General features: G+C 36.5%; 1 protein-coding gene across 1 annotated transcript in view; it reads right to left on the bottom strand.

Moving 5' to 3' along the window:
- Positions 1-27,465, bottom strand: part of LOC100353262 (phospholipid-transporting ATPase ABCA3) — a 219,121-nt gene that overhangs the window by 175,517 nt on the left and 16,139 nt on the right. The window contains exons 2-4 of the mRNA XM_089321567.1: positions 14,056-14,140; positions 13,494-13,746; positions 8,665-8,792 (exon numbers count right to left, since the gene is read on the bottom strand). Coding sequence (XP_089177693.1) covers positions 8,665-8,792; positions 13,494-13,746; positions 14,056-14,115 — 441 coding nt within the window. The 5' untranslated portion in view covers positions 14,116-14,140. The remainder of the gene's footprint in view (positions 1-8,664; positions 8,793-13,493; positions 13,747-14,055; positions 14,141-27,465) is intronic.

Consider the following 27,465-nt stretch of genomic DNA (forward strand, 5'->3'; position numbering starts at 1 on the left):
ATCAATGCACAACCATTCTTAAGCGTTTAAAAAATAACAGGAAATTGATCTCTGTGGAACATGGGAGTGGGAATAAGAGAGGGAGGAGATATATAGGACGGCACATACTCACTCAGACCTACCTCCAATGGTGGAACTGGAAACGTGCCAGGGGATTTCAACTCAATCTTACCAAGGAGGCAGGTACCAATGCCAGCACACTTGGTAAAGTGACAAATATAAATACACAACTGATCAAAAAGATAGGGTAAGTGTCGAAGAGATTACACAAATAAGACCAGTGTAAGCAAATAATGAAAGATAGAATCAAAAGGGAGAGAATGATCCTGCGGGGGAAGCAGGACACACAGCAGACTCATAGAATGGCAAATGCCCAAAACAGCACTCCTGCCTCAGAATCAACCCTTGGGACATTCGGATCTGACTAAAAGGTCCATGAGAGTCTCGCAGGCATGGAAAGCCATGACACGGTGGCAAAAAACAATCTAAATGAAGGATCCTGGTGAACAACACCCCAGCAGAAGGATCAGGCCATCAAGGAGAGAGGCGCCTTTCTCTGAAGGGAGGAAGGAATCTCCACTGTGATATGGCCTTGACTAAACAAATTCAGAGTTGGTGAACTCAAGGGGCTTCCATAGCCTAGACAGCTCATAGCAAGAGTCTCGGGTGATTGCTGACATCATAAATAAGAGTGCCAATTGTTAAATCAACAATGGGAGTCACTGGGTTCATGCTCCCCACGCAGGATCTCTGTCCTTAATATGTTTATCTATGAAACTCAAAAACAACACTACTAGTCAAACAATACCCTATACCTGGTTCGGTTGTGTAAGTGCAACCTGTTGAAATCCCTGCTTAATATTATACTAAGTTGATCTTCGGTATATGAAGGTAATTGAAAATGAAACGTGATGAAGGGCGGGATGGGAGAGGAAGTAGGTGAGGGGAGGGCCACGGGAGGGAGGGAGGTCGGGGGGAAGCCACAACAATACAAAAGATGCATTTTATATTCTACTTAAAACTATTGGTTGAACTCTGTAATTAATACACAATTACTCTTAGGTTTGTTTAATCAATGCTATAACTAGTACTCAAATAGTATTTTACACTTTGTGTTTCTGTGTGGGAGCAAAATGTGGAAATATTTACCTAACATACGCTAAATTGATCTTCTGTATATAAAGATAATTGAAAATTAATCGTGATGTGAAGGGGAAGGGGAGAGGGAGTGGGAGAGGGGAGCGTTGTGGATGGGAGGGAAGACACAGTGGGGGAGGAGGCTATTGTGGTCCATAAGCTGTACTTTGGAAATTTATGCTCATTAAATAAAAAAAAAAAGAAAAGAAAAGCAAACCAAACTCTAAGACAGAATGAAATAATAAATATCAAAGGAGATAAATGAATTAGACACGTAAACATACACAAAAGATCAATGAAATAAAGAACTGGCTTCTTGAGAAAATTCAAAAAAATCAATAAGCTTTTAGCTATACTTAGGAAAACAGAGAAGTCTCAGATAAAATCAGAGGAGAAAATCAGATTTCATAACATATCTAAGAAATACAAAGAACTTCAGGTACAATTATGAACAATAGTATGCCACCAAATTTGAAAACCTGGAAGAAATGGATAAATACATGGGTACACTGTACTTGGAATGCATGAGATCTATTCTCTTTAAATTGACAAAAATTTAAGAAATTACCAAAATTGAAACTTGACTAATTAGCATCTCCCAAAAGACTACTATTGAATAATGAGATTTAAACAGTAATCATAAGTCTCCTAATGAATTGTATCAAATGATTTTGCTGTTGAATTCTACCAAACCTTTAAAGAAGAACTAACACCAATTCTTCTCAAATTATTCCAATAACCTTAAAGAGAAAGGAATATTTCCAAATTCATTCTCCAAGACCAGTATCACTATGATATAAAAATCTCAAGAGGAGGGCTGGCACCATGGCACAGTTAATCTTCTGCCTGCAGTGCCAGGATCCTACACGGGCACTGGTTCTAGTCCCAGTTGCTCCTCTTCCAGTCCAGCTCTCTGCTGTGGCCTGAGAAGGCAGTGGAGGATGGCCCAAGTCCTTGGGCCCCTGCACCACATGGGTGCAGGAAGAAGCACCTGGCTCCTGGCTTCAGATCGGCACAGCACCGGCCGCAGTGGCCATTTGGGGAGTGAACCAGCAGATGGAAGACTTCTCTCTGTGTCTCTATTTCTCTCTGTAACTCTTTCAAATAAATAAAATAAATCTCCAAAAAAATCTCAAAAGTAAAATTAAAAAAATTAAAACTATGGGTTAATAGCCTTGATAAATTTAAATCTTTTAAGTCCAAAGTTTCTCAACAAAATTTGAGCAAATCAAATTCAATAGATTAAAAAAGATCATTCATCATGATCAAGTGTGATTTATCCTGAGATGCAAAGATTGTTAAAATATGCAGATAAGTAAATATAATACTCCAAATCAATAGGATGAAGGGTAATACTCATATAATCATTTAAATAGATGCATGGAAAGCTTTCCATACAGTTCAACACCCATTTATGATAAAAATCTTGAAGCAATAGGTATAAAAGAAACACGCTTTGATAGGATAAAGGTTATATATAACAAACCCACAGCCAACTTCATAGTGAGAAGTTGAGAACATTTCTTCTAAGATGTAGAAATCGACGAGGATGACAACTTTTATTACTTTTATTCAACACAGTATTGGAAGTTCTAGCCATCGCTAATAGACATGAGAATAAAATGAAAGCCATACCAACAGGAGAGGAAAAAGTTAGATTATCTCTATTTGAGGGTGACATGATTCTCTAAATAGCAAAACCTATACTCCACCAAGAGGCTATCAGAACCTACACATTTAGTAAAGTCAAATGACATATAAGTACAACACACACTTTCATACAGCAATAACCAACACATTGAGAAAGAAATTTTGAAGGTAATTCTGCTCATAAAAGCTATAATAAATAAACTTCAGAATAAATTTAACCAAAGAAGTGAAAAACTACTACAATGAAAATTACAAAACACTATGAAAGAAATTGAACAAGACACAAAAACATGGAATTACCTTTCATGTTCTCAGATTTGAAGATATAATATTGTTAAAATGTCCACATTACCCAAAGTCATTTATAGATACAGTAAAATTTCAATAAAAAAGTCAATGACATTATTCTCAGAATTAGACAAAAAAATTCTAAAACTTCATTTGCAAATAAAGAAGATCTCAAAGAGCCAAAGCAACTTTTAACAATAAGAAAAAAGCTGGAGGCATCATAATTCCAGATTTTAAAACATACCACAAGGCTATTGTACCAAAACAGCATGGCACTGGTAGAAAAGAAGAAACACACACCAGACCAATGGAGCAGTATACAGATACCAGACATTGATCAATAACATCTACAACCAACCAGTCTTTGACAATGGTGCTAAAAACATGCATTGAAAAACTGGATATCCATATGCAGAAGATTTAGACTTCGGATTCTACTTCTCACCCTATACAAAAAAACAATTCAAAATGAATCAGATTCAAATGTAAGACCTGAAACAACTAGACGAGAATGTAAACACTTCAAGACATCAGCATAGACAATAGTTTTTTTTAGATAAAACATCCAAAGCACAGGCAACAAATATAGAAATAGACACATGAAATTATATCAAACGAAGGAAATTCTGCACAGTAAAAAAAAAAAAATCAACAGAGTGAAGAGACAGCCATAAGAGTAGGAGAACATATTTGAAAGTATGCACTGAAAGAAATAATAGAGTATTTAAGAAACTAAAAATTGAATAAACAAAAATAATTTAAGAAAGGAGCAAAGGTTCTATAGACATTTTTCTGAAAATGAAATACAAATGGCCAGAAAATACATGTAAAAATACATGAAAAACATGCCCACCAGAGAAATGCAAATCAAATCATCTCACTTCAATTAGAACAGTTAGCACACAAAAGAAAAAAATAACAATTTCTGGTGAGGATGTGGAGAAAAGAGAATAGTAATAAACTGTCAGAACTCAAAATAGTACAGTCATTATGGAGAATAAGATGGAGCTTCCTTTAAAAAACTAAAAAACAGATCTACTAAATGATCCAACTATTCACTTCTGGATATATACATGAAAGACATGCAATCAGTATACAACAATGATACCTGCACTCCCATGATCACTGCAGGGCTATTCACAATAATCAAGAAATAGAATCAATGTAGACCTGCATCAATGAATGAATGAACAAAGAAAATATGGTGTATGTATTCAACAGAATATTACTCAGCTATAAAAATAATGAAATCATGACATGTTAAATGAAATAAGCCAGACACAAAAGACAAATATGTTTTCTCCCATATGTGGAAGTTAAAAAATAATCAATATGAATGCATAATAGTGATTATTAGAGGTTAGGAAGGGTGGGTGGAAGAGAGATAAAGGAAGGTTGAGTAATGGGTACCAAAACATTGTCAGAAGTAGTTAGTTCTAGTGTGCCATGGTACACCGAAATGAAATTAATTCATAGTAATGGATTATATGTACTCTATAAATAACTTCAAAAGAGAAGATAGTAGGCTCCAAACACAAAGAAAACATTAGGAAATAGAAAAGCTAGTTGTCTGGTCTATGATTGGTTTACATGGTATATGTAGCCCATAAAAATGTACAAGTATTTACATGTCAACACAAAATAAAAGTTTTTAAAAAACATCATTACTCGGGGCCGGCGCCATGGTGCACTAGGTTAATCCTCTGCCTGCGGCGCCAGCATCCCATACGAGCACCTGGCTCCTGGCTTCAGATCAGCACAGCTCTGGCCATAGCGGCCATTTGGGGAGTGAACCAGTGGAGCGAAGACCTTTCTCTCTGTCTTTCTCTCTCACTGTCTGTAACTCTACCTGCCAAATAAATAAATAAAATCTTTAAAAAAACAAAACAAAAAAACCCACCATGAATCAACACTCAACATGATGTTTTGAGATTCCCTTATTTAACTGCTTTTATAGTCTTTAATTCACATTACAGAGTAATCTTTAGTATGTTATGCTTAATATGATTACACTAAGGAATCATAAACAAATCAGGTATAAACAGATCCTGGGTAAGCATTGACCAGTTTCCTTGAATGGCAACATTTCATAAAACTAAAGCATAATATCACAAACAGGGATAATAATATTGATAAAAACACAATTGAGAGTTTAATTTAATTGAGAGTTCCTTAGTTTTATTTATATTCTATGTATGTGTGTGTGTGTGTTAAGCTTCAATTTTATCACATGTATACTTTTGTGTATCTACAATAGTCAAGATACTAGACAGTTCCACTTTTTTCTGATACTATCCTTTGACAACCAAAAATATATTCATTTATAAAAATTTTTGTCATTTAAAAATGCTATATTAAGTGGAACCATACACTTATTACATTAATACAAAGTAATTAATACAAAGTAATAATACTTACTACATTAATACAAAGTATTGATCTTTGGGTATTGTCACTTTTTACTTAGCATAATTCCCTAGATATTCACTTAAGTAGCTTTATGTACTGATTTTTCACTTCATTTTATTGATGAATAGTTTTCCAAGGTATAGAGATACTGCAATTGAAGGGCATATGCACTGTTTCCAGCTGTTAAGTATTATAAACAAGAACAAGAAATAAGTCTATAGCAGGAGTACAGGCACATGACATGTCTCAGGCAAAGGAGTTGAATGGGAGTTAATAGAAAAAAAATCATGTGACCAAAGGTCTAAAGCAAAAATAATAGGGTATGTGCAAAGAACCTCCAGACTTCTAACAGTTACATATTTCTTATTCTTTTTTTTTTTAAGATTTATGTATTTGTTTGAAAGGCAGAGTTACAGAGAGAAATGGAGAGATCTTCCATCTTCTGGTTCACTTCCCAAATGGCTGCAATGACCAGGGCTGGGCCACGCTGAATTCAGGATCCAGGAACTCCATCTGGATCGCCCACATGGGCAGCACAGGGCCAAGTACTTGGGCCATCTTTCACTATACTCCCAGGAGCAGTAGCAGGGAGCTGGGCTAGAAGTGGGGCAGCTGAGATTCCAACCAATGTCCACATTTGATGCCGGCATCCCAGAAAGTAGCTTAACTCACTGAACCACAAAGCTAGCTTCATCTAGAAGTATTATAGGAGCATAAACAATAGTGCGTAGGCGTTGGCATTGAGGTGTGAGGGTAAAGCTGCCATGTGCAACACCAGCATCCCATATGGGCACTGATTCGAGTCTCAGCTGTTCCACTTTAACTCCTTGCTAATGGACTAGGAAAAACAGCAAAAGATGGCCCAAGTGTTTGGGCCCCTGTCACCTACGTGGGAGACCAGGATGAAGCTCCTGGCTCCTTGCAGCCATCTGGGGAGTTGAACCAGAAGATCGATATCTCTCTCTCTTGCTCTGTGTGTGTGTGTGTGTGTGTGCACGTGTGTATGTCTTTCCCTCCCTTTCTATAACTCTTTCAAACATAAATATTAAAAAAAAAAGAATAGTGAAGGGTTACAAAAATGAGATTGGAGAGATATGCAGGTACCTTGTGAAAAGCAGTCTGGACATGAAAAGTCACTAGAGCCTTTTAATTAGGGTGATGACATGATCATATCTGAGGATTAGATGGACCATTGTGGTGCTCATATAGAAAAACAAAAGATCCTAACAAGAAAGTCAGCTCATACAGGAAAAAAACTGGTAGATATTTGGTCTATGTTATATATCAAATCATCAACAGGGATCATAAGGTTTGTTAAGAAACACCAAAACATACCAAACACTTTGGAAAATAACCTTGGGAGTTTTGGTGTCAGGAATCTAGTTCAAATATTTAGAAAGTAAGGGGGCTGGCACTGTGGCATAGTGGGTAAATCTGTCACCTGCAGTGCTGGCATTCCATATGGGTTGTCAGTTCAAATCCTGGCTGCTCCGCTTCCAATCCAGCTCTCTGCTGTGGCCTGGGAAAGCAGTGGAAGATGGCCCAAGTCCTTGGGCCCCTTCACCTATGTGGGAGACCTGGAAGAAGCTCCTGGCTCCTGGATTCAGACTGGCTCAGCTCTAGCCATTGTGGACAATTCGGGAGTGAACCAGTGGATGGAAGACCTCTCTCTCTTTCTCTGCGCCTCACCTTCTCTCTCTGTGTAACTCTTTCAAATAAATAAATAAACCTTAAAAAACAAAGAAGTACAGCCTAATAGTAGCACAAATGAAATCTGAAACCTTGCTGCACATGCTTGAACCAATGTACATTGTTGAATTCCTACACACACACACACACAATGTACATTGAAAAGTTCATCAAAAATGGAATTAAAATGTAGGCTTATTTTGTGCCAAAAGACTCCAAACTCAGGCATTAAGGGGTATTCAAAAACTTCATAAAAAATGTGTGTTATTTAAAAACTATGCATCAATTTTGAAAAATTTGACACCAAAATACATTTTAATTCAATTTTTCCATGACCTCTTTGAAGTACCCTGGTATATATACCTAAATCCATTATCAGCATACAGAATTTGATAATTTTGAGTTAGTTAATGGAAGTAAGTTAGAGGAATGGAGTCATGGAAGAACAGAACAAAGAATATGCAATATCTTACCAGTGGTTGTACTTAATTTTGCCTTTTATTGACAAGCGTATGTATCTTTTTTTTTTTTTTTACAGGCAGAGTGGACAGTGAGAGAGAGAGACAGAGAGAAAGGTCTTCCTTTGCCGTTTGGTTCACCCTCTAATGGCTGCCGCGGCTGGCGCGTTGCGGCTGGCGCACTGCGTTGATCCGATGGCAGCAGTCAGGTGCTTATCCTGGTCTCCCATGGGGTGCAGGGCTCAAGCACTTGGGCCATCCTCCACTACACTCCCGGGCCACAGCAGAGAGCTGGCCTGGAAGAGGGGCAACTGGGACAGAATCCGGCGCCCTGACCGGGACTAGAACCCAGTGTGCCAGCATCGCAAGGCAGAGGATTAGCCTAGTGAGCTGTGGCACCGGCCAAGCGTATGTATCTTAAACATAAGGTTTGGTTCTAAATCTAGATATAACAGACTGATTATTTATTTCTATCATTATGAGGAAAGGATTCTAGAAAGTCTGCCAAAGAGACACCTGGTTCAAAGCACTGTCCTATGTTTCCTTCTGATAGGCTCTAATCAGATTTGTTATCTATCCTAATATTGATCTAATGTGGTTGAGTCTTAGTTTTATTTAGAAATTTATGAAAGGAATTAAGTTCCATCTTTCATTCAAAGAAGGAGAATTTGTCCCTGATTCATTGTCTGTTACTGAGGAGTCACCTGCTTTAAAGTTTAGTTGTTGTGTCATCCTTTGTAGAAACAGAACCACTGCTTTAAGTAACCAAGGTTTCCCATAAATGTAAATCCTTATATGTGGAAGGTAGAGTTCTTCCCTTATTAATATAATGTAATGGTTATGAGTCAGGCATTAAAGTTATTCAATCTGGATTCACATTCTTGTTCTATTACATATTACTAGTATAATCTTGGGAAACTTAGTTTCTTAATTTATAAAACAGGATTAAAAATTCCAATTCATTAAAATCCTAGAAACCAGAAGCGTAATTAGGAGAAAACTATTTGAAAAACTCTAAACAAGATGTTCTTACCTGAAGTGGCAGAGAGTCATTGCTATTTTTGAAATCATGGTCAAAAACAATGGCAGCCATCACATTATAAGATGAATAATCATATAGAATATATTTCTCGAATTCAGTTTCTGAAGAAAAGCCCCGAACTACAGAGAAAAAAGTCTACTTATATAAAAATATTTAATACTCTCTCCTATTTTGAGGGCTTGGATACTACTTTACATGAACAAAATCCTATTCAATTATGAATTTTAAAGTTTTTCAAATATTGTCATCATGACTAGCTAAGGGACATTTGAGGTACAAAACAATGTATGGCATCTAATAAATTTTACGGTAATAAATATAAAATATAAAGGTAAGTCAGTATATATATCAGGGACATGCAAATCAAAATCACAATGAGAAAATATTTCACACACAATGAGACAGATATAACAAAAAAGAAAGATAACAAACAAATTGGAACCTCCAAATAATGCTGCTAGGAGTAAAATATGCATCAACTATCATAATCATCTAGCATTGCCTCAAAACGTGAAATACACAGTTACTATATGATCTAGTCATTCCATCCCTAGGTATAAATCCAAGAGAAATGCATATACATGTTTACACAAAATTTAAAAAGTTTTTACTGTAGTATGTATAATAGCCAATATGGAAACAACCTCAAATATGCATCACCTAATGATGGATATATCAACTGAATGTAGTATATCTACACAATGGGGTTTTATTAGGCACTAAAATGAATGAAATACCAATACATATCAACGTTGAAAATATTACATGAAATAACCAAGAAATAAAGGCTACATACTGTATGATTCAATTCATACAATAGGCCTACTATTATAAGCAAAATAAAGAGGCAAAAAGGATATAAGTATTTTCATTAAGCTGATGGAGATGGGAGATTAGGGTATCATAAAGAGTATAGTTTTTTTTTTGGAGTGATAAAAGTGCAGTAAAATTGACTGAGGTGACATTTGCACAACTCTGAATACACTAAAAGTCATAAGGTATGTAATTATATCTCAATAAATCTATTTCAAAGATAACAAGGAGGAATATACTGTATTTTATTTTTTTAATAGGCAGAGATAGACAGTGAGAGAGAGAGAGACAGATAGAAAGGTCTTCCTTCCGTTGGTTCACCCCACAAATGGCCGCTACAGCCAGCGCACTGCGCTGATCCAAAGCCAGGAGCCAGGCGCTTCCTCCTGGTCTCCCATGAGGGTGCAGGGGCCAAGCACCTGGGCCCTCCTCCACTGCCTTCCCGGGCCACAGCAGAGAGCTGGACTGGAAGAGGAGTAACAGAGATAGAACCAGCGCCCCTACTGGGACTAGTACCCGGCGTGCCGGCACCCAGAGTGCCGGTGCCGCAGGCAGAGGATTAGCCTAGTGAGCTGCGGTGCCGGCTGGAATATACTTTAAACTGTGCTTTTGCAGCCAGCACTGTGGTGTAGCGGGTGAAGACACCACCTGCAGTTCTGGGATCCCATATGGGTGCCAATTTGAGTCCCGGCTGCTCCACTTCTGATCCTGCTCTCTGCTATGGCCTGGGAAAGGATTGGTAGATGACCCAGGTCCTTGGGCCTCTGCATGTGGGAGACCCAGAGGTACTCCTGGCTCCTGGCTCCTGGCTTCAGATCCAGGCAGCACCGGCCATTGCAATCATCTGGGGAGTGAATGATTAGATGGAAGACCCCTCTGTCTGTCTGCCTGTGTGTCTCTCTCTGTAACTCTGCCTTTCAAATACATAAATACATCTTAAAAAAAAAAACTGTACTTGTAAAAAAAGCAAAATTCATTTGATGACTCAATAGCAGTATGGAGAAAATAGGGAATAGAATCAGAGAATCAGAAAATGTATCAGTAGAAATTACCCAGTCTAAACAGGAAAGACAAAAAAATTGGAAAAAAAGTTGAATTGAGCCTCAAAAATATGTGGAGCAATACAAAATGCCTAATGGTAGAGTTAGAAACATGCCAGAGGATTTCAATTCAAACCCATCAGGGTGGCATGCACCAATGCCATCTCACTATTCAAAGTGATAAGTTTCAGTTCAGGATTGATTATAATGATAGGATCAAGTGTCAAAGGGATCACATTAACAAGACTAGTGTCTGAAAATACTAACCGATAGAATAAAAAAAAGGGAGAGAATAAGCCAACAGGGGAAGCGGGATACACAGCAGACTCATAGAATGGCAGATGTCCTAAGCAGCACTCTGGCCTCAGAATCAGCCCTTAAGGCATTCGGATCTGGCTAAAAAGCCCTTGAGTATCTCAGGAATGGAAAGCCAAGACACTGTGGCAAAACAAAACAAAACAAAACAAAACAAACAAACAAACAAAAACAAGACAAGACCTAAATGAAAGATCTCTGTGAGTGAGATCCCGGTGGAAAGAAGGGGCCATCAAAGAAGGAGGTACCTTTCTCTGAAGGGAGGGGAGAACTTCCACTTTGACTATGGCCCTGTCTAAATAAGATCAGAGATGGTGAACTCAAGAGGCTTCCATAGCCTTGGCAACACATGACAAGAGCCTAGGGTGATTACTGACATCATAAATAAGAGTGTCAATTTGTTAAGTCAACAACAGGAGTCACTGTGCATGTAGGATCTCTGTCCTTAATGTGTTGTACTATGTGAATTAACGGTATAGCTAGTACTCAAACAGTACTTTATACTTTGTTTTTCTGTGTTGGTGCAAACTGTTGAAATCTTTACTTAGTATATACTAAATTGATCTTCTGTATATAAAGATAATTGAAAATGAATCTTGATGAAGAATGGGATGGGAGAGGGAGTGGGAGATGGGATGTTGTGCGTAGGAGGGTGGTTATGGGGGGAAGTAGCCGCTATAATCAAAAAGTTGTACTTTGGAAATTTATATTTATTAAATAAAAGTTAAAAAACTGCCTAGAATACCTGTTATCATAGGCCCATAAGTAGAGAGAAAAGAAAGCTGTATTGAAAGACAATTTCAAGAAATAACCTGAAGTTCCCCAAACTTGGTGAAAGATGGAAACTTGCAGATTCAAAAGGTTCAGTGAATTCCAAACAGAATAAATGAAAAAGAAATCTACACTTAGATACATCATAAACTCCTGGAGACAGAAAAATACCTTGAAGGAAGCCAAAGAGAAATGACACATTCACCGAAGGAAAACAAGGATTCTAACAACTTTATATTTCTTTTCAGAAACCAAGATGGACAGAAGAAAATGACAATTTTTAAATATTGAAAGAAAAGTTTATCAACTCAGAATCTATAACCATTAAAAATATCTTTAAGAATGAATTTTTTCATTTTAATAGAAAACTTTTATTTAATGAATATAAATTTTAAAAGTACAACTTTTGGATTATAGCAGTTCTTTCCCCCCATAACCACCCTCCCACCTGCAATCCATCCCATCTCCTACTCCCTCTCCCATCCCACTATTCATCAAGATTCATTTTTAATTATCTTTATATACAGAAGACCAACTCTATACTAAATAAAGACTTCAACAGTTTGCACCCACACAGACATACAAAGGATAAAGTACTGTTTGGAGACTAGTTTTACCATTAATTATCATAGTACAACACATAAAGGACAAAGGTCCTACATGGGAAGCAAGTGCACAGTGACTCCTGTCATGAGCTCCTGTCATGAGCTGCCAAAGTTATGGAAGCCTCTTGAGTTTTCACCAACTCTGATCTTATTTAGACAGGGCCATAGTCGAAGTGAAAGTTCTCTTCTCCCTTCAGGGAATGGTACCTCCTTCTTTGATGGCCCCTTCTTTCCACTGGGATCTCACTCACAGAGATCTTTCATTTAGGCTTTTTTTTTTTTTTTTTTTTTTTTTTTTGCCACAGTGTCTTGGCTTTCCATTCCTGAGACACTCTCATGGACTTTTTAGCCAGATCCGAATGCCTTTAGGACTGAAAGAATGAAATTGAAAACCATATTCACTGCCACTAGACCTGCTATGAGAAAGGAAGTTCTTAAGAAGGAAAATGAAAAAAAAATTCCCAAAGAAAGAAGGAAAATGATACAGAAAAAAATCTCTAAACTTCGGGAGGGGTTAATAGCTATGGTGTTTTCTTCTCCCTGCCTCTTTAAAATATACTTGAACAACAGCTATAGTAAATATTTTACTATTTTTAAGTTCTTTAAAATATATTTGTGAATTATTAAGCTTTCTGGTGAAGTTTTCAATTTTGTAGATATGAAATTTACAGCATAAAGAGAAAAATGAAAATCTGCATATTATGATAAGGGTTTAACATTATAATAAATTGGTAAAACACTAGATATGAAATAATTTAACCTCAACAACAACCAACCACTAATAATGTTACATACAAGTCCAAGTTATCTGGTTTCTCCTGTAGATCATGATTTTGGTGTCATGTCTAAGGATTCTTCTAATCCAAAGTCATAAAGATTTTATCCTATATTCTTTCCTAAATTTGTTATCTTTGTGCATTGAGATCTGTGAGACATTTTGAGTTATTTTTTGCCTAAGGTGCAAGCTTTCATTGCTTTAGTTGTTGGTGTCCAGTTGTCCCAGCACCACTTGTGGAAAAAGTTATCCTTTCAATGAATTATATTGTACTGCTGTACAAATTTATTTTGGCATATTATGGTAGGCTTATTTCTGGGTTAGCTATTCTGTTTCATTAACCTGTGTCTATCCCTCCACCAATATACTGCTATCTGAACTACTACAATTGTATGTGAGTCTTAAAATGGAGGAGGGGGATTTCTACAGCTTTATTATTTGTCAATATTCTTCTGATCCTCTAAAAGCAAAAATTTCTTACAGAAATCTTTAATCACTAACCTCTTATACTGATGTTTAGATTCTTCTTCACATTTTCAGTGATTTCTTTTACCACACTAATATTAGAAGGTATGTAAATCAATTCCCATTCATTTGCATTTTGGATGAAAGTAGGCAAAGTATTGATGGGTTGAGATGTGTAATTGTAGGGTCCATTAATCTTTGTTTCAGTAATTGCACGGAATAACAGAAGCATTATTGCAAATACCAATGCTGAGAAGACTTCCAATATCAAATTAATGACATGCCTTCTCTAGAAGAGGAACAAAAAGGTGATGATAATTAAGTGAACACACTCAATGCAAATGGATAGTTCTATTACATTAAACTTACGGTTGTTTCTTTCTGGGAGAGTCAGTGCTTCCTGGACTATGTCACTATCATCCCTTACTTCCCCTATACATTATTGATTCACCCAGTTTTACAGATTTGGAAGAGCTATCTATGGTTCTGGAATTATTTTTCAAAAGTACATATATGCATGTTCTATTGCATACACACATATACAGACTGAAATGGAAAAAATGGGCACCTATGTCCACTCATAGATGCCTTCACCTACCTTTAGGGTAAAATTTTTCCAGAGGAGCACTGCAAATTGATTGAGTGTCAATAATTCCATTCTTCCATAGAGTTTATGTTGAAGTCTTGAAATGGAGAATAAACATTTTTTTAAAATGTAAAGTTACCTAATCATGCAAACAAAAACCGAATAATAGGGTTATTTCTCTCTCCTACTTTTCTCAACTTAATCAACCTCAAAAATTGATAATAAAAAGCTTATGTAATTAAAATCAAGAAAATTGTATAGTTCATTTTTTCTTTTACTTAATATACAATCAAGTTCTAGTGTATATAGAACACCAGGAAACACAGAAACAAGTATCAATAAGATGTGATTCCATTTTTCCAGGTAAAGGTGGTACAAAGATAAAAATTGATTTTTCCTATTTCAGTTTCATTAAAATAGTTAAGATACCAAATATAGTAAATACATCATCACCACCACTATAACAAATTAATCTTTTTTCATGTGCTTAGAGTATAATACACTATTCAAAGTGCTGGGGGTGTTTATTAATTGTCAGCATTTATCATACATTTGCCATTTGTCATTCATTATGCATCATGTGTAAAAAGGCCTAACGTTCCTTGACCACAACAAAACAACTATTTAAGCATTGAAAATTCAAAACAGCCATTAAAAGCGTTGGGAACCTGACCTATTTAGAAAATGGAAAATATTTATTCAAGATAAGCTACTAAATCTTGATAATAATATCAACTGCCCCCCTCAGTGCCATATTATGAGCTCTACTTTGGGAAAATGAAAAAGATTATGGGACTCCTTTACTCCAAGGCTCCCAGTCTAGGGCTGTCGTTGCACTTCACAAGGTAAAGGTGTTGGTATCTCTCCCTCCCTTCAGCTTGATGATGAAGCAGCTTTATTCTAGTCACATGGAAATAAGCCTGGGGATTTGTTAACCCACTCAACTCTCTTTCATAGGGAAGAAGCTCTACTTCAGGTACTTCAGGCTGAGAATAATGGGGACCTGATCACCATTGCAGAAACCTGCTGATAGGGTAGATAATACATGTGAGGAGGGGCAAGCCCAAACCTCAGTACCTCAGACTATAATTGCATGGGGAAATAGGGTCTTTAAAGAGGTGGTTAAATTAAAACAAAGCTGTGAGGATGGGCCCTAATCCAATCTGAATGACATCCTCTTAAGAGGAATTTCAGGCATGAAAAGAGACACAGAAGCATGTGTGCACAGAAGAAATATATGTAAGGATACAGTGAGAAGGTGGTAGCCATATGCCAGCCAAGGGGAGAGGCCTCAGGAGAAACCAACACTAGCAACACCTTGATTTTGAATTTCTAGTCTCTAGAATGGTGAGAAAAGTGACTTCCGGTTTTGAAGTTACCCAATCTGTGCTATTTTCTTACAATGGCCCTTGAAAACTAACACACATAGACACTGGACTTGAAAAACACTTTAAATCAACCATACTGGGCTGGCAGTGTGGTGTAGTAAGTTAATCCTCCTCCTGTGGCACCAGCATCCCATATGGGTGCCAGTCCTAGTCCTGGCCACTCCTCTTCTGATCCAGCTCTCTGCTATGGCCTGGGAAAGCAATAGAAGATGATGGCTCGAATGCTTGAGCCCCTGCTTCTACATGGGAGACCCAAAGAAAGCTCCCAGCTCCTAGCTTCAGATCAGCCCAGCTGATTTGGGGGAGTGAACCAGATGCAGCCATTTGGGGGAGTGAACCAGATGATGGAAGACCTTTCTCTTTGTCTCTCCTTCCCACTGTCTGTAACTCTACCTCTCAAATAAAGAAATAAAATCTTTAAAATCTGTATTAAGTATGTTCAAAGAGCCAAAATAAACAGGATGATGATGTGTGAAAAAATAGAAAGTACCAACACAGAGACATAAAAAATAAACCAAAAATTCTGAAGCTTTGATTCTAAGATGGTAGAATAGGGAAGGGCCTACTGCTCTAGGCTAAGGGTTAATAGTGAATAGAAAGTAGAGGAAGTACATTCTCAGGAGGTAGAGGAAAACTGCAATGGAAATTCTATGGAAGGAAGAGGAATGCCATGGATTGGTGTGGAAGGTGAGGACGTGCAGCACGAGCATGGACATAACATAGGACCCCAGCAGCCAAGAGTTGGAGAAACTGCCAGCTTTGGAAAGTGTGGTAAGATTAGACTGCAGCAGCCCATTACACCTGTGATAGCTGGAGGGAGAGCTTGGTGTGAATCTGGCCTGGAGCCCTAAGCAGAATAAGGGATCTGCTGACCCACTGAAAAAAAGAGGGGCACACTTCTCTGGCAACTGGCTGAGAGAGGGCAGGCATCATTTTGGGAATAAGCAGCAGCTGTGGAAGCTCTTGTGCATGTGCTCAGCAACTGGCCATGACAAGATGCGATTTTGTCAGCACTAGAGGAGGCAGCAGCCCAGATGTGTGCATCCAGCAACCAGCAGGGAGGAGGTGACATTGTGAAATGAGTGAAGGCTGTGGCTGGAGGCTCTTGTGCATGAATGTGATCTGGAGATTCTAAATAAAATACAACATCCTTCCATGATGAAAACCTTAAGCAAACTGGGTATAGAAGGAACATTCCTTAAGACAATCAAGAAAACCAAATGTGAGATGAATGAAAATTTTTCCCATGAAATTGAAATTTTAAAGAGAAATCAAAGTGAAATATTAGAAATGAAAAATTCGATAGATCGAGTAAGATGCATTGGAAAGCCTTAACAGCAGATATTGTAAGGCAGAAGAAAGAATATCTGAGCTAGAAGACCAAAAAAATATTAGAAAATTTAAAAACAATGTTGGAGATTTATGGGATACTATCAAACAATCCAACATATGGATCTTAGGAGTTCCTGAAGGTATAGAAATACAGAAAGGACTAGAAGGCTTATTTAGTGAAATAATTACAGAAAACTTCCCTAATGTAGAGAAATAAAGGAACAATCAAGTACAGGAAGTACATAGGACTCCTAATAGACATGACTAGAAAAGATTTTCACCATGACACATTGTAGTCAAATTTTCCATAGTAAAACATAAATATTCTAAAATGTGCACAAAAGAAACCCCAACTTACTTTCAGAGGATCTCCAATTAGACTCACAGCTGACTTCTCATCAGAAACTCTACAGGCTAGGAGAGAATGGAGAGACACAGTCCAAGTCTTAAGAGAAAAAAAAACTGTCAACCCAGAATATTGTACCCTACAAAGCTCTCATTGATGAATGAAGGTGAAATAAAGACCTTCCATCACAAACAGAAATTGAATTTGTCACCACCCAGTCAGCCTTACAAAATATACTTAAGGATTTGCTACACACAGAAACACAGAAACATGGTCATTACTACGAAAGAAGATGAAGGCAAAAAATCTCCCAGTAAATGTACCAAGTCTAAAAGTGAAAGGATGGAAAAAGATATTCCACACTAACAGAAACCAAAAAAGAGCTGGTGTAGCCATCTTAATATCAGACAAAATAGACTTTAACACAAAAACTATTAAAAGAGTCAAAGAAGGGCACTATATAATGATTAAAGAATCAATTCAAAAAAAGATGTGACTATTATAAAAGTATATGTGTCTAATTACAGGACACCTGGCTATTTAAAAGAAATGTTAAGGGATCTATAAGGAAATATAGACTCCAGTACAGTAGTAATGGGGAACTTCAATATTCCACTTTCAGCAATGGACAGATCAACCAGACAGATAATCAGCAAGGAAACAACAGAGTTAATTGACACTATAGACCAAATGGACAAAACAAATATCTTCAGAACTTTCCATTCCAAAGTCAGAGAACACGTATTTTTCTCAACAGTGTGTGGTACTTTCTCTAGAATTGACCACATGCTAGGCAATAGAACAAGTCTCAGCAAATTCAAAAAAATCAAAATCATATCATGCATCTTCTCTGACCACAATAGAATGAAGCTGGACATCAACAGCTCAGGAATCTCTAGAACATATGCACAAACATGGAGACTGAACAACATGCTCCTGTGGGTCATTGAAGAAATCAAAAGAGAAATAAAAAATTTTCTGGAAACAAATGAAGTCAATAATACAACATATAGAAACTTATGGGATACAGCAAAAGCAGTATTAAGAGGAAATTTTATAACAATTAGTGCCTACATCAAGAAATTGGAAAAGCACCAAATAAATGAGCTATCAATGCATCCCAAGGATCTAGAAAAATAACGGCTAACCATTCCCAAAACTAGAAGAAAATAAATAATTAAAATTAAAGGAAATAAGCAAAATTTAAAGAAAAAAACACACAAGATCAGCAAAACAAAAGTTGGGTTTTTGAAAAAATAAAAAATTGACACACCACTGGGCCAACTAACCAAAAACTTAAGGGAGAAGACCCAAATCAATAAAATTATACATAAAAAAGGAAATGTGTTAACAGACATTACAGAAATAAAAAGAATCATCAGAAATTACTACAAAGAGCTGTATGTCAACAAACTGGAAAACCTAGAAGAAATGGATAGATTCCTGGACACATACAATCTACAAAAACCAAGCCATGAAGACAGAGAAAACCCAAACAGACCTATAACCAAGATGGAAATTGAATCAGTAATAAAGACCCTCCCAACAAAGAAAAGCCTGGGACCAAATGGTTTCACTGCTGAATTCTACAAGACACTTAAAGAAGCCCTAACTACAATTCTTCTCAAGCTATTCAAAACAATTGAAAGGGAGGGAATCCTCCTAAATTATTTTATGAAGCCAGCAACACCTTAATTCTGAAACCAGAAATAGATGCAACACAGAAAGGGAACTATAGACAAATATCCCTGATGAATATAGATGTAAAAATCCTAATATATTAGCTAATCAAATCCAACAACACATCAGAAAGATCAGCCACCTTTACCAAGTGGGATTTATCCTTGGTATGCAGGGATGGTTCAATATTTGCAAATCAATCAATGTGATACATCACATTAACAAACTGCTGAACAAAACCATATGATTATCTAAATAGATGCAGAAAAAGCATTTGATAAAATACAACACCCTTTCATGATGAAAATTGGGTATAGAAGGAATATTCCTCAACATAATCAAGGCAATTTATGATAACCCCATGGCCAGCATCCTATTGAATGGTGCAAAGTTGGAAGCATTCCCATCGAGATCCAGAACCAGATAAGGATGCCAATCTCACCATTATAGTCCTGGAAGTTTTAGCCAGAGCCATTAGGCAAGAAAAAGAAATCAAAGGGACAAATTGGAAAGGAGGAATTCAAACTATCCCTATTGCAGTAGACATGCTTCTATATGTAGGATATCCAAAAGACTCCACTAAGAGTTTACTGGAACTCATAGAAGAGTTCGGTAAATTAGCAGGATATAAAATTAACACATAAAAATCAATAGCTTTTATATACACAGACAATGCCTTGGCAGAGAAAGAACTTCTAAGATCAATCCCATTCACAATAGCTTAAAAAATCCAATACCTTGGAAAACATTTAATCAAGGATGTCAAAGATCTCTATGATGAGAATTATAAAACATTAAAGAAAGTAATAGAAATAGATACAAAAATAATGGAAAAATCTTCCATGTTCATGAATTGGAAGAATCAATATCACCAAAATGTCCATACTAGTGAAAGCCATTTACAGATTCCATGTGATACCAATCAAAATACTACGGATATTCTTCTCAGATATAGAAAAAGTGATGCTGAAATTCATATGGGAACACTGGAGACCCCAATAGCTAAAATGATTTTATATGACAAAAACAAAGCCTGAGGCATCACAACACCAAATTTCAAACATACTACAGGGCAGTTATAATCAAAACAACCTGGTACTGGTACAAAAACAGATCGATAGATCAATGGAACAGAACAGAAACACCAGAAATCAATCCAAGCATCTACAACCAACTTATCTTTGACATGGGAGCTAAAATCAATTCCTGGAGCAATGTCAGTCTTTTCAACAAATGGTGTTGGGAAAACTGGATTGCCCCATGCAGAAGCATAAAGACAGACTCCTACCTTAAACCTTACACAAAATACACTAAAAATGGATTAATGACCTAAATCTATGACCCGATACCTTCAAATTATTAGAGAATATTGGGGAAACCCTGCAAGAAATTGCCATCGTCAAAGACTTCTTGGAAAAGATCCCAGAGGCACAGGCAATCAAAGCCAAAATTGAGAAATGGGATTATATCAAACTGAGAAGTTTCTGTACTGCAAAAGAAACACTAGTAAAGAGGCAACCAACAGGATAGGAGAAATTATTTGCAAACTATACAGTTAACAAAGGATTAATAGCCAGTATATATAAAGAGATCAAGAAACTCCACAACAACAAAACAAAAAACCCATTTAAGAAATGAGCAAAGGATTTAAACAGGCAATTTTCAAAGGAGGAAATCCAATTGGCCAACAGTCACATGAAAAAATGCTCAGGATCAGTAGCTGTCAGGGAAATGCAAATCAAAACCACAATGAGGTTTCACCTTACTCCATTAGAATGGCTTTCATACAGAAATCAATAAACAACAAATGCTGGCAAGGATGTGGGGAAAAAGGTACCCTAATCCACTGTTAGTGAGAATGTATACTGGAAAAAGCCACTGTGGAAGACAATATGGAAATACCTCAGAAATCTGAATATAGACCTACCTATGAACCAGCTATCCCACACCTGGAAATTTACCCACAGGAAATGAAATCAGCATATGAAAGTTTTATCTGTACTCCCATGTTCATTGCAGTTCAATTTGCAACAGTAAAACATGGAATCAACCCAAATTCCTATCAACTGAAGACCAGATAAAGAAATTATGGGATATGTACTCTATGGAATACTACACAGCTGTAAAAAAAATACTGAAATCCAATCATTTGCAACAAAACGTTATGACACTGGAGAACATAATATTTAGTGAAATAAGCCAGACCCAAAGGGACAAATATTATATGTTCTCCCTGGCCCGTGGTAACTAATAGAGCACCTAAAAGGCAATCTGTGGAAGCAAAATTGACACTTAGAGTAGCAATGACTTTGATCAGCTCTGTCTCAACTGTTGAGGAGCAGTTTTTTTTTTCATATTATTTGTTGAACTCCTTACTTAACATAAGAGTTAATCATATGTGTATAAAGTTAATTGAAAATAGATCTTAGTAACAAAGAAGAGTGGGAATAAGAGAGGGAGCAGGAAGAGGGGTGAGAGTGTGGGAAGAAGGGTATCCAAGGTGGGAAGTATCACCATGTTCCTAAAGTTGTAATTAAGTAATGTAGGATGTTTGTATTCCTTAAATAAAAGGTTCATGGGAAAAAAGAAAACATTATTAACCACAGAAATGAAGGAAAGAACATTACTACTAAACTTACAACAGTAAAAAGTCTTAGAATAAAATCTATGAACAACTGTATGCTAACATATACATAACCTAGGTGAAATTGATAAATTCCAAGAGATAACCTATTAAACTGACTTGAAGTAACATTTAATGTGTATATAACTATTTTAACTAAAGAAATTGAGTTTGTAATCAAAAACCTTCTAACAAGAAAAATTTTGGACCAGATAGCTTCACTGTTAAATTGTAGCATTAAAAAAATTAGCACCAATTATTCTTTTTTAAGCAAGTTTTTATTTAATATATATAAATTTTATAGGTACACTGGATTAAAATTAAGAGTCTAGAAGTGAACTCTTAGATCTTTGTTCTGTCACCAAGTGTTCCAAGACTATTCAATGGGGTAAAGAATAATCTCTTCAAAAATCTTATTATGACAACTGAATACTCATGTGTGAAAGAATGACATTTGAGCTTTACTACATAGTGTGATAGGTGACTCAAACTGTTTACATGGCATAGCACACTCAGGTGGTTATAGACTATAGGTTATCTTGTTTGGTTGTTTTAAAAACAGGGCCTGTTCTTCATAAGAATAAATGTTAGTTTGTAACTGGTCCATTTCTGGCTTCTGTAACTCCACTTGCTTGATAATGGCCAAGGCCACCAGACTATGGTTTCTCCTGACTTCTCCTGGCTGAAGCCACAAGATAACACAGGTGGCACCAAAGTCAGTGACACCATGCTTGACCCCAACAGGGAACAACTGAATAATTGAATTGTTATATTTTTCAATAAGGTTACAAAGAAACTGGCTGATTGGCTAACTGCTTCTTGTTTCTATATGCCTGCTTTCTGTTGCACAGCCTTTAAAAAACCCCCACCACTGCAACTCGGGCAGTCTTTCCTGGACTTGCTCTGTGGGAGGGCAGTTGCCAGCTGGCTAATTAACAACTATTAATTTGACCTCAAAAGTCTGTCTGTGTTTTTAATCTGTGCTCCCCACAACAATAGTACATACAAAAATTAACTGATAATGGATAAAAGACCTAAATATAATAACTACAAATATAAAATGCTAAGCAAAATATAGGGTGAATCTTCATGGCCTTGAATTTGGCAATGGATTCCCATATACATGACATCATTTCCCAAGAAATAAAGAAAAATCAGATAAATAAAACTTCATGAACGCTTTTAACTTCTGTTTTTCAGAGACTACTACCAAGAAACCAAATAAACAATCTCTAAGATAGGAGAAAATGACTGAAAATTATATATCTGAATGCTACTTTTATTTTTTCCTCTACTTCAAAGGCAGAGGAAGCGAGGCAGCAAGCAAGAACATTAGCCAGTGAGTGTCAGAGAGCTATCTTAGATCTGCTGGTAATGATTTAGTAATGAAATGTATAAAGATTGTTTATGACCTAACAACAGAAAAACAATTTTTTTTAAAGTGTCAAGGAATTAAATAGACATTTCTCCAAATAAGAAACACAAACAACTCACAATCACATGAAAAGACACATAGCATCATTAGCCACTGGGAGAAGGAAATTAAAACCACAACAATATTCCACTTCACACCTACTGGGATGGTTATAATAAAATTAGAAAGGAACAAGTATTGAAAATGTTGAGAGTTTGGACCCTTCATACATTGCTGGTTGGGATGCAAAACAATGCTGCCACTATGGAAGTCTGACAATTCTTCAAATAGTTAATCAAAGAATTGCTATATAATCCAGAAATTTCATTCCTAGGTATATACCCAAAAATGTTGTCAGGGTCTAAGGCTATGCAAAGAGTTCTTAGACTAGATGATGAAATATGATCCATAAGAGAAAAAAAATCAGTAAATGTACCTTGTAACAATGAAAAATTTGTTTTTGAAAGTCCATGTTCGTGGGGGCAAATTGTTGAAATCTATGATTAGCATAAAGTTGGTCCTCTGCATATAAAGTTATACTAAAAATGATCCATAATGAAGAAGGAGATAGGAGAGGGAACAGGAGGTGGGATGGGAGTGGGGTGGGGAGTATGGGGGAAAGAACCACTATATTCCTAAAGTTGTATCTATGTAAAAATGCATTCATTAAATAAAAAAAAAAGAAAGCCAATGTGAAGAGAATGAAATTACGAGTCACAGGCAAAAAATATTTATAAGCCTCATATTCCACAAAGGATCACTAAGTACTAGAATATATAAATAACTCTAAAACTCAACAGTAAGAAAACAAACTAGAAAATGGGCAAAATACCTGAAGACCCATTGCATCAAAGATGATATACAGATGGCATGGTCTGTGAAGTAATGATCAACATTATTAGCCATCAAGATAGTACAAATTAAAAACACAATGCAATATCACCACACACTTACCTAAATAGCTAGAATCAAGAAACAGTTACAGTATAAAATGTTGGTTAATGTGGGTAAATTGTACTAATGTACTGCAGTTTGCACAAAAATCTGGCACACAAATATTCCTAGAAATTTTATTTGAAACAACATAAATTGGAATTAGTTAAATACCTTTCATCAGGTTAATGGTAAAACAAATTGTGGTACACACATACTATAGAAGACTATCCAACAATGAAAAGAATGAGCTATCAATCTGTTCAATAATAGCTTGAATGAATATGCAGGGAATTATGCCGAGTGTGTGGTTCACTAACTGTGACAAAGATATTAATTTAAGATACTAACACAGGAAATGGGGTGAGGTGTGTATGGAACTCTGTAGCACTACCTCACAATTTTAGCTTTGGAAATTTATTCTGAAATAAAAATGTTGAGAAGATTATATGTTCTGATTACATTTATATAACATTTTTGAAATGATGAAATTTAGAATGGAAGACAGACAAATACTTCCCAATGTTTAGAAATGGGTGGAGGTGCCCAAGGAGTGGCATTCTTGGCTGTGAAAAGTCACTCAGTGGATCTCTGTTCTGCTGCTACCAGAAACAACTGGAGTGAGAGGGCAACTTGCACAGCAGAGAACAGATCCACTGCAACCTGAAACTGTGGGAGTTTTGGGGCATTAGCCACAGAGCTGCACTAACTTATTCTCTGGGGGGAGGGGGTCCCCTTCAGATCTTGGGCTAGCACTAGCAGCAGTTCATAAAAAAATCTGCATCTACCTTGGGAGATCTGGGACTATAACAATCAGTTCTAAGGTCCTTAACCTGATTAGAATCTACCCGGTGGAACTAAGAAGACTCTACCTGCATTCCTCCTCTCTGGTCTCCTATTTGTCAGAGAAAAATCTCCTGTATACTTTATAGTCACCCTACAGGACTGGAGCAGTGCTCAGTTCACATCACCTAGTCCTGGGACTAGGGCTTTTGGTGTTATAAACTGTAGCACCAGTTGAATTCGCCTAGCATGATCTGAGGAAGGGCCCACCCATGTCACACAGTCCTGGAGCCACAGCAATTGGTGCCACAAGCCCCAGGATTATTTAGGCTTGCCAGTGGGACAGGAGGGCAGCTATCTTTGTCTCCCTCAGCACCAAGAACAAGGCCCTGGCTGTCACAATCCTAAGTGTGACTGGCATTGAACTCTTGGTAGACTGAAGATACACACCCTGGGAGATACATATTCATTTCAAAGCCAAACTTCTATCCCTACAAACTGCAGCAACCAGACCACTTATAGACACAAATGACATTGAATAAAGCAAAATAAATCACTCAGAAACTACACTTCTGATCTCACTTAGAACCAGTGTCAAAATAAGCCAAATGATATCCTGCATTCTAGCCAAACCACAAATTGTTTTCCAATAAAACCTACTCCATAAAGAAGGGACTATCACAACTGATTCAGAAACATCAACATAGGGACACAGGAGACATGAAGAAGGTAAAATAAAAGAGCACTCCAGAATTAGATCTTGAACTGAAGGAAATCTATGAAATGCCAGAAACATAATTTGAAATGACTATCAGGAAACTCAATGCAAAGCAAGAGAATACTAATAGATAGATTAAAGAAATGAGGAATTCAATGAGTAACGAAGGAGACAGAACTCATTAAGAATCAAATGGAAATTTTAGAGAGGAAATCTTAAACTAGTGAAGTAAAAAATATGATTGAGAGCTCTAACAGAAAAATAGATCAAGTGGAGGAATGAATTTCTGACCTCAGGGACAAAACTTCTGGAATAACCCATCCAGACAAAAATAAAGATAATTAAAAACAATGAATAAAGTCTATGTGAAATACAGGATACCATTAAATAACCAAATATTCATAGTATAGGTATTCCCATGGAAGAAGAGAAGGAAAAAGGTGTAGAGAACCTGCTGAATTAAATAATAGTTGAAAATTTTCCAGGTCTTGAAAGAGACATGAATGAACATCCAGACACAGGAGCTCAAAGGAACCCAAGCAGACTCATCCAAAAATATCTTCTTCAAGGCACACTGAAGTCAAATTGTCAAAAAATTAATGACAAGGAGAGAATTCTAAAGGCAGTAAAAGAAAAGCATCATTACACATAAAGGAAAACCAATTAGACCAACATCAGACTTCTCATTAGAAACCCTTCAGGCTACAAAAGAGTGAGATGATATATTCAAGGTATTAAAAGAAAATAAACTTCCAGCTAAGAATATTATGTCAAGTGAAGCTATCCTTTAGAAGTGAAGGAGAAATAAGATATTTTCCAGATAAGGAAAAATTGATAGAATTTACCACAACCAAAAGCAGTCTTACAAGAAATTCTGAGGGGAATACTGCATGAGAAGTAAACATCATGAAAAACATCACCAAATTAATTTTTAAAAAAGGTATAATTAGTATCCAATCAACAAAATGACAATCCTTAGCTCTTCTCTATCAATATTAACCTTGAATGTAAAATAGATTAAATTCTCTAGTCAAAAGACTTAGGTCAGCTAAATGGATTAAAAAACCCAAGACCCCACTATATGCTACCTAGAAGAAACTCACTTCACAAATAAAGATACACAAAGACCAAAATTAAGGGCTGGAAAAAAGATACCACAAAACAAAATAGAAACCAAAATAGAGCAGGAGTATTTATCCTTGTTTCAGATTAAACAGACTTTAAATAAAAAACTATAAAAAGATACAAAGAAAGACACTTTTAGATAAAAGGTTTGATAAAGCAAGAAGATATGACAATCGTAAATATATACATACCCAACTCAAGACCACCCAGATATATACAACAAATACTCTTAGACCTATGGGAAAGATAAGACTCCAATACAGTAATAGTGGGTGACTTCAATACCTCACTCTAATCAATGGGCAAGATCATCAAGAGGAAAATAATGATACATCAGAGTTGAGTCATACTGATGAGCAAATGGACCTAATAGATATTTACAGTTCATGTCATCCAATAGTTATAAAATACACATTTTTTTCTCATCAGCACATGGAAAATTTTCTAGGATAGATCATATATTAGGCCACATATCAGGTCACAGTAACCATAAAAAGACTGAACACATACCACATATCTTCTCAGACTACAAGGGAATAAAACCAAAAATCAAAGCAAAACATTCATGCATACATGGAAATTAAAGAAAATGTTACTGAATGATCAATGGTTACTGAAGAAATTTTTGAAGATTTTTTTTAAAGATTTATTTATTTATTTGAGAGGTAAAGTTGCATACAGAGAGAGAGGGAGAGACAGAGGTTTTTTCATCTGCTGGTTCACTCCCCAAATGGCCTCAATGGCCAGAGCTGGGCCATTCCTAAGCCTGGAGCCAGGAGATTCTTCTGGGTCTTGGACATGGGTGCAGGGCCCAAGCACTTGGGCCATCTTTTGCCTCTTTCCCAGGCTATTAGCAGAGAGCTGAATCAGAGGAGGAGCAGCCAGGACACGAGCTGGTGCTATATGGGATGCTGGTGACACAGGCATAGGCTTAACCTACTATGCTACAGGGCCAGCCCCCAATGAAGAAATTAAAAAGTAAATAAAAAACTCTCGAAGTAAATGAAAATGAAAACACAACATATCAAAACTCATGTGAGACAGCAAAATCAGTATTAAGAGAGAAGTTAATAGCATTAA

This window comes from Oryctolagus cuniculus, chromosome 19 (assembly GCF_051225735.1).
Source record: "Oryctolagus cuniculus isolate XC-2025 breed Fujian yellow rabbit chromosome 19, ASM5122573v1, whole genome shotgun sequence".
Taxonomy (NCBI): Eukaryota; Metazoa; Chordata; class Mammalia; order Lagomorpha; family Leporidae; genus Oryctolagus; species Oryctolagus cuniculus.